We start from the raw sequence: 15,246 nt of genomic DNA on the forward strand, positions 1-15,246 counted from the left end.
GACCTTTCAGCTCCAGTTTACATCTTAGTAAATTTGCTGTTCTAAAAAGTTCGTGTAACCTTTTGGCTAAGGTCCGGTGTTAGAGTTTTCAGGTCGCGCAAGCGCCCTTAACATGACAACGACTACTTTCGTAGCCGGGACCGACGGCTTTACGTACCCTCCGAAGCACGGTGGCAGCTCAGTTAAATTAGAAATTGAAAATTTTATCGGTGCCGGTGCTGTTCTAACCATGCATTTTGTCTTTTTTGGGGAAATTAACATGTTAAATTTTCTGGCGGTTATATTAAATTGGTGCAGCATACGTTGTAAATCGTCTTCAATTTGAGAGAGTAGTATTGCGTCGTCTGCATAGCAGGTTATTTTAAGTTGTTTTTCTTCCATTTGGTATCCTTTTTTAGTTCTATTTTTTTATAGGGGAATCAGGGAATCTCCCTGTCTTATCCAATTGCCAGCTTCAATAGGGTCGGTTAGTTCTTCTTCCACTTTTACTTTTATTGTGTTGTGTTGGTAAATATTTTCGATCGTTTTGAATATTCCTAGAGGTATCGCTATTTCGTACAATAAGTGGATAACGTCCTTTAATTTGCCATGATCAAATTGCTTTCTTAAGGTCCATAAACCAAGAAACATAGATATGCCGGTTTGTTTTATTCTAATGATTTCTCTTGCACTTGCCTCTTTTAAATATAGCGTCGGTGCGTGATCTTCCTGACCTGAAACCTTGTTGTTCTTCTGTTAGTGTTATAATTTCATTTAGTTTATTTGTTATCACTTTGGTTGTTAATTTTAGTGTTGTGTTTAATAAATTAATTCCTCTGTAATTTTTCAAGTCCTATTGGTTTTCCTTTTTGAAGAGAGGTATTAGGATGCTTGATTTTCATTCTTGAGAAATTATGTTTTGGTTTATTATTGCTTGGATTAGTTTTAATAGTTGTTTGGTCAGATCTGGTTCTCCGCATTTTAGGAGTTTGTTCGGTATTCTGTCGTTTCCTGCTGATTTTCTATTCTTTAATTTCCTTAATGCTTCGTTTACCTCTTCCTCCTCAATCCGAACAATACTAATTTTCAAATAATTAGACGATAGAACAGAAAAGTCCTCTTCTCGAGTAACGGCTGGTAACCATCCAGTAATCCCAGATATTGTGGAACATAAACCGACTGTACAATATTATCGACGTACTATCATTTTTTGTCATAGCGTTGATTGGTCATAGTTTTCATGTTACAGATATTTTTTCTCACGCTATTCCTTCTGGTTTATAATGTAATAATTCTTCATGCCTCTTTTTGGTTCTGTTTTTATATCAGCTGTTAAAATTACATAAACACATCGTAATTTCTTGTTATTTTATTGTGTATTAAAGATTATGTTATATTTTGCGCACTATTTTTCTTAGCACAGTAAAACAGAAATAATCCAATGGGTAATGTTGTTGTAAATGCTAAATTTGATTGATCCAGAATAAGCAACAAATATCAAATTCTGTATGATCTAAGCATTATTATTGCGCAATTTTTAATTGTGATCTACAAACAGTTATCAATATTAGAATCAAAAATAATGAAAAATTAAAACAAGAATATGTAGCAATATGAAAAACAAAAATAAGTTATGGTTTTTGTGTTTTACTCACTCTTAAATAATCTTCATCTTGGCTATCTTTAGCATATCCAATGGTGTAGTCGCTTTCCAGCAAATCTTTAACACTACGAATGCTGGATAATTCTACAGATAATACAGAAGTAATAAACGCAGAATAAGAGTTATATATAAGTAATGTAAACATTAGGGAAATCAGCACGATGATTTTTTCTGGATTTGTTCGTGTTTTCCAAATACTTCCTAAAATTCAATAGAATAGGGATACAATTTAAATTAACATTGCTATAGAAATAAAAAAAATTCATTTGTTCATTCAAAAGTTCTATTCTCAAAAGAAAAGGATTTCGTACTCTTAGCTATGCAGTCCATCTAGTTATAGTGGTTAGAGATAAGCATGAAAGTATTGTTGCTGAACGCTTTCAAGGTGCCTTAAACAGAGTAACTATCTGATGTTCCAAAGAGGGACTTTCAGTCAATCCTAATATAACGACATTTGTTTCATTCACAAATAGGAGAAAATTACCCATTCTACGTCAGATTATAAATGTAAAAACTTTATTAATTTTAGAATAGGTTGTCGTATAGGATTTATTTTCATAGAAAACTTACGTAGAATGCATACCTCGCAAATATCGCGACTAAAGCAACACGGGCTATTTAGATGTGCGATAGTCTTTGTGGTAAAACATGAAATCTGCAACTTAAAATGATTTACTGATCATATATAATGATCATCAAGCCCATGGTTACTTATGTTGCACTGGGTTGGTGGAACAAAACAATGCAGTAAAAGGTAATAATATCATCATCATCATCAGCACTGGCTTGACAACCCCTTTTGAATCTTAGTTTTTTCAAAGTTTTTTCTCCATTCTGATCTGTTTCGTGCGGTTTTTCTCATTTTTTTTTTATTTTTAAGGTCGTTGGATCATTTTCTTTTTATTTTTTGTATCTTAGCATCGGTATTCCTCTTGTTATTTTTCCTACTGGCATTTGTTTGCCTCTTGTTTGATATTTCATCTTCTGCCATTCTTTCCACATATGCCATCCAAAACCGTTGCCCTATTTTAAAAAGGTAATAACACGGTTGCAAAAAGTGTGACTTATATGTTTAATAATGACTAGTAAAATGTAGTGCAATTTTGCACAACTACAGCCTTAGAAGTAATGCTGGACTTACATTCTCTGCATATACGTGTAAGTAGAATGGTTCTAGAAAGTGGTTTTAGACTAACACGGGTATCTAATACTTGGCCACCTAAGTAGACATCTAGAGATGTTGGAAAAATGCAGTACATGAACATGCTCACAGACATGTCTTTTAAATGGGATTTTAAACTCAAACTAAAGACTTTGTTATCACGTTTTATACTGATGAGTCAAAAACACCAGCCGAAGTAGAAACAGGGGTTACTGGTAGGACTGAAAAATTATGTCATCATTATTAATGCTGCAACAGACTATTCCAGCCACATTAAAAAAAAAGTTTTTATGGTGAATTTCAAATGGACTTAATTTTTCCGAGGTTTCCCATACTGCCCGGCCAGTGTAAACTGTAGTTATTCATATTTCGACGAGCTACCCCAGATTAAAAAAAGAGGCTTCTAGCTGCAATGGAAGCCGAGATAATGTAAATTTTTCGTGCGTGGTTTAATTTGAAGTTTCGATCTCGAAAAAAAAAACGGAACTCAAACAGTTATCCCCTCCACTTTCCTATGTCGATCTTTCGAAAGTGCCTTCATTTCGATGGGCTGTAAGTTTTGAAAAATTAGATGAATTTTATAGCTATAAATTTCAACATAAATTTTAGATATTTATTTAAAATTTTTGCAAATTTCGCCTCTTAATGTTTATAAACAATGGAGATATGATTTTTTAAAAAATAGTCCCTAACTTCGTTTCTATTGGGCATAAAAGGTATTTTTTAAATGTGACTTTTTTACCACTATCCAATGGTTGTACGTACAAGTCTGTAGCTTGAAAAATAAGTAAAAAGCATACTCCTTTTTCAAACGTTAATTTCGATGAAAATGCAATATGCATTTAACTTCTGAGATAGTTTAAGTCTTAAAGAATCCTATGAAATTTGCTAAATGTGTCTAGCATGATTGTTAGAGCAAGTTCAATAGTTTAAATATTTAGCCTCAGAGCTAAATAAATTAGGTAGCTTTTCAACTATTTGACCGATCGGGGGGAAATTTCGCACGAATTCAAAAGACGGTAATTCCTCGATGTTCAAATGTATTAATAACATTTTATTTTGTTAATAAAAAAATTAATAAAATTTATAAATTAGTGCAAACAACTGCTTTCTTGCAAATATCTCCGTAAATTGTTTATCAATTTTAATTTAAAAAACGGGGAAATAAAGATATTCTTGATATAAAAAAATAATATAAATATTGTTTATTATAAAATATAAGGGAAAATGGACAAAAAATCAATTTGTGACCATAAATTATTGTTTAAAAAATCGCAAGGCAAAAATACGAGTACTTTTTCATCAATTCGTCATCTAGGAACCCCCACCTATGTCTTAAAAGTTTCAGATATCTGCGAAAAATTTTTCGACTTTTTTTTTTAACCAGACTGGACTACACGTAGTATGTAGTCAAATTTTATACACTTTGGAATATAATGCTAACTAACTAAAAACTAATGCATATAATGTTTTATTGCCAAACATCAGGGTAGAGTGTTTTCAGTATTAGTTTTCAATCATTATATAAAGATTGTTTAGTGCCACTCTATCTACATACTAACCTATTTTTTTGTACTACAAACATAATTCAATTTAAGTACAAATAAAATAATAGGTATACCTTGTTGGGAGAATACTCCTATACACCACACCACAGATTCAGAAAAGCTTTTCGTTCTATTTTGAATATCTTTTGAGCAAAATCTAGAGTCGACGATGTTGTTTAAAGTTATCACAGTGGCCAAAATTAGTCCAGTTCCGACAACGCACAGTATCAATCTGTAATCAAACGGTACGAGAAATATATCCCTCATTTTTTGCGATTCTGCAGGTTCAATGTAAATGTTCCTTCTAAAATTAAAAAACATTATTGAAATAAATATACTAAAAATTGTATTAAACTGTTTTTATAAACTAAATTCTGAGAATAAAAAAAAATCCGTGATATTTTTTTTTTCATTTTCTTTGCTTGTAGCCTCTTTAATGATAGAGTAGAGGTTACACAAAGACGGTACTAGGCTCGGGCTTCAGTCTTGTAGAGGTCTCTTGGTCGGAGCTCTTATTACATCTCAAATATAAAGAATCAGGTAGAGAAGTACTGAAAATACAGGGAAGAGAAGTTAGAAGATAAAGAGAAGAGAAGTTAGTAGATAAAGATAAGAGAGGTTAGAAGATAAGTGAAGGGAAATATTTGGGCACCACCTTATTTTTAGAGGAACAAGAAAACCTTAAGACATATAAAATAAGATAACAAGAAAGGTAAGGTACAGTTAAGATAATCACGCGAGAATAAAGTAAACCGTGAGAGAAAAGGTATTATGATTGTGCGGTACACACTTAATATTTCGACACATACACACTGTTTATAATATGATAAATCAAATAGTAATGTAAATCAATAACAATAAATATAAAACAAATGGTTACATTTAAATTTATACGTATATAATATACAGTAGTTTTATACTTATAATAGTTCGTTTGGTTGGAATTAAAGTAAACATCCATAAATAAGTAAGGTACATTCAACTGAAGTCGTAAATCAACTTCTATACGATTTAGGTAAAAATGTCGGTACTCACAATTGGATAATCTGCATTGTACTTATCCGGCAGCCAATAGGCACATGTAATGACGTCTTTCATAGAAAGGTCTCAATAATAAAGGCACTTGAAGCGTTGGCCTTGCAACATGTACATTGGGGACTGCTCAAGAGGCGTGGATGATTCAGGTACAGTAACGAATTACGGTGTTTCAATCTGCAATCTCTAAAATTGATGTAGGCAGAAAGAAAAGGAAGAAAAAGAAGCAGCCGAACAAGAACAGCATGCAGTAGTAATACACGAAGCAGTAAATAGTAGAGATGAACGTAGTAGTAAATAGTAGAGACGAACAGTAGAGACGAAACGTAGAGACGAACAGTAGAGACGAACTGCAAACAGAAGGGTAAATTGAAATACACTAACCGCCGTTTAATAGAGACAATCCGCTTGCCACAGGAACCAACTCGAAAATAAATTCAAATTCTGATCTTAGATAAGCTAAGGATAAAAAAGAGTAAGAGTATTGGCCGAAGAGTACCACGCAAAAATGATACTTAAATGGCACGGCTAGTGTAGTCGTTTTTGTAACCTAACCACTTTCTCTCGACATGAATTATAATTTCATCGAAAACCAACATCTCTGCTTTTCTTAGAATGTGAGCAGGGTATTTGGCAATAGAAACTGATTTCTTTATTACTAGGAAGGGTTTCTACTTAACAAATGATAGATAAAAAGAGCAGGGAATATTTGGCGAATTATTTCGTTGTTTAAAAAAAGCATGACAAATCGCTCGTTGCTTTTGGGGTATTTTTAAGGTTTCTAACAAAATATATAAACATAGGTGGTGTGAAAGTAATTTTCTAAGGGGAATAATTTAAAGAAATTGTAAATATGCTTCACAGCCCTTTCCACGATGTAAACTGAGTGTACTGAGTTTGCATCGGAACTGTGAAACAAGGAAGCATGTAAGAACAATCGTAAAGACAAGTTGAGAAAGACAAGGAAAATTTACGGTACCACGATAACACATACGTAAAATATGACCAAGTAACATTATAACCTAATATAAACGATACACTAAATATTATAACACGATAGTCAAAAGATAAAAGTAATTTTACAATTTTTACAAAATTTATAAAGGTATAAGCTTAATAAATGTATATAACCTATATAATATATTTGTACAACTATGTTAATATATACACATATGTATCAAAATGTATAAGAGGTTATCCGCTCAATATTATTACAGCAAAGCAGGACACGTAAGGCAAACATGACAACATGGAGATCGTTAAACAATGAACGAGAGAGTGAGTTCGTGGTGATATTGTTAACGTAAGGCACTTTGGGTTAAATAACATCGTATCAGTAAATAGTACGAGTATTTTTCTTAAATATCATCACTATAAAAATATATTGAACATTGGTCCAGTTATGTACGAAGGTAGCTAAAAATCTAGTTATTGGTACTTATCGAAATATAGGTGGTAATAATTGACGATTAGTATGCCAATGTTTTTCGTAACCAGATGTAAAGGTAATAAGGCTAAGGTTAAGTTTGACTAGATAAAAGGGGAGTTTGTAACTAACAAGGAAAATTGTAATGGGGATTTGAGTACGCAGTATCTGTTAATGATTATCAAAAGTCTATACAGCATTGACAAGAGATGGAGATTTAATAGAGTTAAAAAATTATATTTCAGTAAGGTGGTTGCAAAACCTGAGGTTTAGGAGCAGGGAGTGCACATAGGGTATTTATTCTGGTATTGACGGGACAAATCTCTTAGGTCCTCTTTACGGTTGCAGAATGGCTGAATTCTTACCACAGATGGTCAATATAAACTAGGATCCAGACACTATTTTCGGCGAGTCAACTGGCGAACGTCCGCTAACATCAGTCCTAGCCTTCCTCAGTGCCTAGTATCTCTGGCAGATGCTGATCCCTATGACGAAAAGGGTTAAAGGAGATGTTATCTCTATGTTGGATCTCACATCAAAAGTTAAGCTAAGTAGAAGAGAGCTACTTGATTTGGAAATTCTAAACACGACAGAGATGTTACAGCTAGATGGTGTGTTCAGGAATTTAGGTGAAATCTTGTTAGAAACAATGTATATGTAAAGATAACGTATAAGGTAATTGTGCTTTGTAAAAGGTAAAGGCAAGGAAATCTTAGTTTTCCTTAAGTAAGGTAGTTCTCAATTAGTCCATTTGGAGGCAAGGTAATTTTACTCAAGATACGGTAATTTTTCAGTTTTCGTTTTAAGGTAAGGTATGTTTCCAACATGTAAGGTACCCTTCAATTTTCATTTGAAGGTAAGGTAAATTTTTGTCAATTTTCGTTGGAAGGTAAGGTAAGTCATGTTTCCATCAGGTAAGGTACCCTTCAATTTTCATTTAAAGGTAAGGTAAATTTTTTTTTAACTTTCGTTGGAAGGTATGTTTCCAACAGGTAAGGTACCCTTCAATTTTCATTTGAAGGTAAGGTAAATTTTTGTAAGGTAACACATGATAAGCTTTCTTCACTCCTAAGGATTACTGCACAGCATATATAACTGTTATTTTATCAACAGAAATGAGGTAAGGGGTGTTATAAGGTAGGATGAAAAATTTAAGGTAAATCGCATGACGTCGAAAGTAAAAATAACGTGACTAACCATGAATTATAGGGGTTCCAACAAACATCAATTTACATAGACAGGTAAGATACATCGGTACAAATACACGAGAGGTGTTTTCACGAATCTTGTGACACACTGTATGTATTAGTGTCAGATAGCAAATAGTAAAATAACCGTTTTTACTATAGACGTAATATAACATATATAGATATGTGAGGTAAAAATTTCTAGACAATAAAGTTAGGTGTGGACGTTTTACGACGAAGGTATAATATTCATATTACTAGTATGGTAGATATTTATTGTTGCTCATTTGAGGAACATTTTTAGCTTTCTGAGCTCCACAGACTTGGTAAGAACGAACGTATTTGAGGACGTCTCTTCTCATCTTTGGCCAGTAAAATCTCTCTTTGACCCAGGATAAAGTTTTAAAATAGCCTAAATGACTACAAGTAGCTGGTTCATGACAGGATTTGAAAACTGATTGTTTGGTGTATTTTATGGTCTGTCAAAATAATCGGACCGTATTTCTTTAAAAACGGTGCTGGACAGAATGATACAGTCAATGGTGACTGGTATAGAGCCATGATTATTGCCTTTTTCATTTCTCAACTAAACAACCATGATGTGTAGAAGCTGTCGTTTCAATAAGATAGCGCAACATGTCACACAGGTCGTGCCACAATTGATTTATTGAAGGAAACGTTTGGTAACCGCATAGTTTTACCTTTTTGGACCATTAATTGACATCCAATATCGTGCGATTTAACACTGCTAGACTATTGTGGCGATATGTGAGTGTGTTAGTCTACGTCGATAAGCACTAAACGATTGATAACTTGGAGGACAACAGTCGGCGCGTTATTGCCAATATATAGCGACAAATATTGGAAAAAGTTATCGAAAATTGAATCTCCAGATTAAACTACGTCAGAGCCAGCCATGACGGTCATATGCCAGAAATAATATTTGAATTAAAATGCCAAAAGATAATTCTTCAAATTCTATAGCTCTAAAAAAACACCCTTTATATCCCCGTAACTTTATGTACATGACAGAGTATTTGTAGCCTTCAGTTAGTCCATATGCAGCAAATTTAATATGTCTATTATATTTATTTGTTTTTTTAATTACTTCGTAAAAGGTGTTCGTAAAATCTCTCTATATAGAGAAATGCAGCCAGCATACCTATTGTTTTTTAAAACAGACTCCATCAACAACTGTATGAGGTAATGTAGTCCCACTTCCATAGAGGCTCTTGCTCTATATGTAAATTGGTACAGTCTTATCGGAGTTTAAACCATTACAACATTGCTATCGCCCACCGAGCAGATTTTATCGAACTTGACATCAGACTTATAGTTTGTAGATACTTCTGTAAAGTGTTGCTAGGTTTATTTTGCTCATGATCTTGCTATGTACCTTCTAAGGTAGCCTTTAGCATTATACATATTTTGTACAGAATGAAATTTCCTTTTTGTAGAAGTATTGCATAAATTCAGTCTCAATTTATACGGCTTAAATAAGTTTATTGCTCATTTGACTTTGTCCTGATCTACCACTTCTTCTGCTACACATCATCTTAAACCGTAACTTATGGTCTTCAGTTCAATTTGTTGGCATGTTCAGGTATCAGTATAATTTTAGACTTATAAAAGTGCTTCGTAAAAAGTTCTTTCAGAATCTCTTCACCATTCTGGGTATATTTACTTAAATCCTTTTGCAGTAAATAAATTTTTAATTTTGGAGCTTTTGACATATCTATAGTCGTTTTTATCACCTTATAATGCCCGGCCAATGATAATGTTTTTGCCGTTCTCAGTTTCTTATTTTCAGAGTACATTCCTGTTGAAACTCCTTACTATTTCTGGAAAATTTTCTTCCAATCGCTGTCATGCTCATTTTTTAAAATACTTTGGAAGCCATGTTTAGGTCCAGTGTATGACTTTAACTTAAGTTTTCTAAGTCAGATTTATATGCTTAATCACCCAACCAAATTATATAGCATAAAAGAAAAATATAAAAAATTGCTTTCGTAGCATCGTTTATACTTACGTATTTCTGATGATAGTATAACTAAAGGTAAAATCATTAGTACGTTCCAGTGTTCTTGAAACACCTTCTGCACTTAAATCGATATCTTCTGATTTTATTGAACTTAAGAAATCAGTCCATTCTCCGTTTTCTCTATGTCCAATTTTGATGAATCCCACAAAAATTTTACTAAAACATAATGTTTTTAGTAAATGATTAATTTAAGCATTTACATTGTAAAGTGTATTAAAAGGGGCAATACAGTGTGTAACAAAAACTTAAATAGTAACATAAATTAAATCACACATATTCTGGAACCAAAAATACTTCGATTGAACCTAACTTACCCTTATATCAATGTGCACATAAAAAAGTTACAGCCCTTTTAAGTTACGAAATTAAAATCGATTTTTTCCATATATTGGAAACTGTTAAAGATTTTATATTGAAAATGGACATGTGGCTTTTCTTATGACAGCAACATCTTAAAAAAATAAAAATAAAATTTGTGCAACCCATAAAAATTTTATGGGGGTTTTGTTCTCTTGTTCTGTTCTCCCCCCAAATTTGTGTACGTTTCAATTAAATTAGTATTGTGGCGCCACTTGTTAAACACAATGTTTTTAAAACTGTTTTGCCTCTTATTGCCAAAATTTGAAGCATATTAAAAAAGAAACAGCATCTCAAAAAAACTGGCTAATCCAAAAAGTACTGAGAGGCAAAAAAGGTTGAAAAACATTGTGTTTGGCCATTGGTTCTACAATAATACTTTAACTGAAACGTACACAAACATTTTGGGAGGTTTAAGGGTTAAAGGTTAAACAAAACCCTAAAGTTTTATAAGGTGCGCAAATTTAACTGTTATTATTTTTTAAAAATGTTCCTGCCATAAGAAAGCCAAATGTTTATTTTCAATATAAAATCTTCAAGAGTTTTCGATATATGAAAAAAAATCGATTTTCATTTTGTAAATTCAAAGGGCTATAACTTTTTTTATGTGTACAGATACTGATAAAGATGTTCTCAGCTTCTCCTAAAACTGCCCTCGCAGGATAATGTTTTAAATAAAAAATGAAGCTGAGATGATTTTAAACAAACATTTTTATCAGCACTTTTTTCGTTCTCTCAAAAACCACGGTTGAAGCGACCGGCGATGTTGGACGTCAGTTAAGGATGCGAAATCAATAATTTTAAATATAATTTGTATCAACTCGACGGTAAAAATCCGATATCTGTTGATCAGAACGTCCTAATGACAAAAATCAAAATGCGTTTTAAATGTGAAGAGTGCAGCTTTTGGATGAAATCTTTGTATTCTGACGCAAATAGCAATTTTTTATAAATATGTTAAATAAATTAACGTTGCGCTACTTTTATCATTTTTTACGATTCTCATGAGATCAATAAAATTTATCAATTTCATTGACCAGTCGTAATGGAAGTTTCATTCTTAGAGCCTAGTTTTAATACCTATAACATAAAATTTGGATTTTGAGTTTTGGCAACAAATATGAGGATTTTGAAATGCTTAGAAAACGCAGATTATAAACTTTCAGATTACAAACGATTGCATGTCACGGGAAATGCCTCCATAAAAACGGTATTTGGTGGAATTTGTAGCTGAAATTAAGTAGTTTTAAAAGACGTAAGTTGTCCAAGCAAAACAAAGCAGTTCTAAACATTTTAGATCGTTTGTAATGTAAAAGTTTAAATTTGTTGCCTCTAATTTAAAGTCAAATTGTTAACAAAACTCAAATCGAAATTTTATGCTATTTGTTAAAGATTAGACTATAAAAATGGAAATTTTCTTACTGATCAACCAATGAAAGTAAAAAAATTTATTGATATCATGAGAATCGTAAAAAATCGCAGAAATCGCACAAGGTTTATGTATTTAACACCCTTATAAAAAACAAATTTATTTTCGGCAAAATACAAAAATTGAATATAAAAGCAGCACCATTTACCTTTAAAAATCCATTTGATTTTTGTCGATATCACACATTGGTAAAAGATATCGAATTTTTTACCGTCGAGTTAATACAAATTTTATTTAAAATTAATTTCGCGTGCGCAACAAACATTAAAAAACATTCACAATCGTTTTTTTTTTTTTTAAACAGTTTATTTTACACAAAAAGTGCTAATAAACATTACTGTTTTAAATTATCTCCGCTACATATTTTATTTAAAACATTTTTTTTATACGGTGTACATATTGTTGGTAAATTGATTTTTTCCGTTTCCTCCCCTACGGAGGGAGGTTTTAGGGGAAGGCCCGGGGTGACTGCTAAATTTTATTTGGGACTGCTAAATTTTATTTTATCTTTTTTGGGACTCCAAATTGACATTCTCAGCAAAATTCAGCTTGTTCTTATAATTTTTAGAGGTTCAGTGGTATTTTCGTCGCTGACGACTGGAGTGTTATCCAGTTATCCAGTGGAGAGGATTATCACAAAAGTAACACAATCAGTCAAAATATTCTCTGCTCCCTTTTCTTGTCTATCGGTTATAAAAACTTTTTTTATAAAAATATCTTGAACACTTTATTTAATTACCTAGAAACATTGATATGTATAGTAAGATTTATTTTTTTAATATTACCTTGTATTATAGAAGTCGGCAATATAATTTGCAAAATGCTTTCTCTTTGGTGCAATATCACTCTCTTTAAGAGTTCCTTCAGCAGCTGTATTAACTACTCCAAAAATAAGGGGAAATTTGTAAAAGTCCTGTCTACTGTCGGAGTCCACAAAAGGCTTTAGATTTCTGGTAATGTTTACTGGATCCCATATACCTAGAGAACAACATATGATTAATTAATATATATATATATATATATATACATATATATATATATATATATATATATATATATATATATATCTAGACAATTACAAAAATAAATAAGAAATAAAAGAAATAAATTAAAAAAAAAATTATTTCACTGTACGACTAATACTGTTCCAATTCCACCTTTTTCCAATTACCACCTCGAAGACTCTACACCTGGAAATCTCCAGATGACTGTCAAAAAAAAATGATTAGAAACCAGATTGACTACATCATCATCAATAAACGATTTCAGAATTCCGTAAAATCCGCAAAAACATATCCGGGAACAGATGTTCCATCAGACCATAATCTTTTACTAGGAAGTTTCAAACTCCACATGAAAAAAGTCCATAAAAGGACGGAATTCAGATTCAGAAGTTGAAAGTTAAAAAAAAACCACAAGAGAAGAAGTCAAAGCGGAGATCAATAACAAAATAAACAGCGTGGTAATCTCAGATATTAATCAAGAAAACATAAGTGTGGATGATATGAGAAATAAAATCAAAAATATCTGTAATTCAGTGGTAGATAATAAACTTAAAGGTAGATAATAAACTTAAACCAGAAAACAATATAAAGAAACAGCCATGGACTAGACAAGAAATATTAGAGCCAATGGAAGAACGAAAAAAACACAGAAATAAGAATGAGGAAAAGTATAGAGAAATAATCAAAATTATTAAGGAAAAGATTAAAGAAGCAAAAGAATCATGGCTACAAGATCAATGCATAGAAATAGAATCCCTAGAACAAACGCATGACACTCTTAACCTACATAAAAAGATCAAAAACTAAACAAGAGGAAACGGATCACAAAGTCATAACTTAATACTAGACGAGCACAACAATCTGCTCTACGAAAATAAGATAATACTTAAGAGATTCATGGAAGAATTATTCAAGGAAGACCAAGAGAGGGGTCAGTGTTTATGGATGTTCAGGACCATAAATAACGCTCAGTGAAGTAACATATGCAATAAAAAGACTAAAAACCAACAAAGCACCTGGACCTGATAACATACAAGCTGAAACATTCAAGCTCCTAACGAGTCTACTCAACAAAATCTATTTTCTACAGATTGGCTATTTTCCACCTTCATCCCTCTCCCCAAAAAGGAAATGCCACCAGATGCTCTAATTACAAAATTATAAGCTTAATGAGCCATGCACTCAAAATCGTTCTTTCTGTTATTCACTCTCACATATATAGAAAACTTGAAGAAAACATTAGCAGTGTTCAGTTTGTGTTTAGAAGCGGATTGGGAACGCGAAAGGCCCTATTTTTCATACAAGGATTAATACAAAGACCTCAAGACGTAAATTTCGAGGTCTACGCATGCTTTATAGACTTTGAAAAAGCATTCGAAAAGGTGCAACATCAAAAATTATTTCTATATTCTATACATAAAATTATATATATATATATATATATATATATATATATATATATATATATATATATATATATATATATATATATATATATATCTAGTATTGATGACAAAGATGTACGCCTAATTAAAAATTTATACTAAGAGCAAAGGCAACTGTACGAGTAGACAACGAAACCTCACAATAATTCATGATAAAACGGGAAGTACGTGAGGGCTGCATTTTATCGCCGACGTTGTTCAATACTTACTCGGAAATGCTGTTCAGGAAAGCTATTGATGGTTTAAGAGAAGGTATAAAAATCAATAGTGAAATCATAAACAATTGAAGATATGCGGCCGATACGGTTTTGATTGCTGATAATGCGGAGGATCTGCAAACATTAATAAACCGTGTAGTGGAAGCCTGTGACATATACGGCATGAAATTAAAGTGTAAGAAGACCAAAATTCTTGTAGTAAGTAGTAATACAGCACCAATTCACAGCTAATAATGAACCCTTGAAAATAAATGACAAAATTACATAACTTGGATGCAGCCTAAATAAGGAATGGGAAATAAATAAATACTCACAGGAAATAAGATGTCGTATAGAAAAGGCGAGAGCCGTCTTCAATCGCCTCAGGAAGATTTTATGTAATATGCCCCTGAACATTGATATAAGAACGCGAGTCTTGAGATGCTATGTATTTTCTACCCTTTTATATGGAGTCGAAGCCTGGACATTAACGGAGGCAACATCCAAACGATTAGAAGCCTCCGAAATGTGGTGGTACCGCCGCATGCTCAGAATTTCCTATATCCATTATGTTACAGACAACACCGTGATCCAACGTATGTATAAAGATCTGGAAATTATGCCTATATATTATATATTTTATATAATTTAACTAATTTTACAAGGCAAGATAGAAGGCAAAAGATCTCAAGGCGCAGAAGGACATCGTGGTTGAAGAACATTAGACAGTGGTCAGGAATAACTATCATACATATATTTAGAGCAGCTCTTAAC

At 32.3% G+C, this 15,246-nt stretch overlaps 1 protein-coding gene across 1 annotated transcript in view; it reads right to left on the reverse strand.

Moving 5' to 3' along the window:
• The window catches only part of LOC140451325 (glutamate receptor ionotropic, delta-1-like), a 93,527-nt gene that overhangs the window by 34,056 nt on the left and 44,225 nt on the right, over positions 1–15,246 (reverse strand). Inside the window, exons 5-8 of the mRNA XM_072545093.1 lie at positions 12,612–12,804; positions 10,029–10,196; positions 4,426–4,655; positions 1,635–1,843 (exon numbers count right to left, since the gene is read on the reverse strand). Of these exons, the coding sequence (XP_072401194.1) occupies positions 1,635–1,843; positions 4,426–4,655; positions 10,029–10,196; positions 12,612–12,804 (800 nt within the window). The remainder of the gene's footprint in view (positions 1–1,634; positions 1,844–4,425; positions 4,656–10,028; positions 10,197–12,611; positions 12,805–15,246) is intronic.

Source organism: Diabrotica undecimpunctata, chromosome 1, assembly GCF_040954645.1.
Source record: "Diabrotica undecimpunctata isolate CICGRU chromosome 1, icDiaUnde3, whole genome shotgun sequence".
Classification (NCBI taxonomy): domain Eukaryota; kingdom Metazoa; phylum Arthropoda; class Insecta; order Coleoptera; family Chrysomelidae; genus Diabrotica; species Diabrotica undecimpunctata.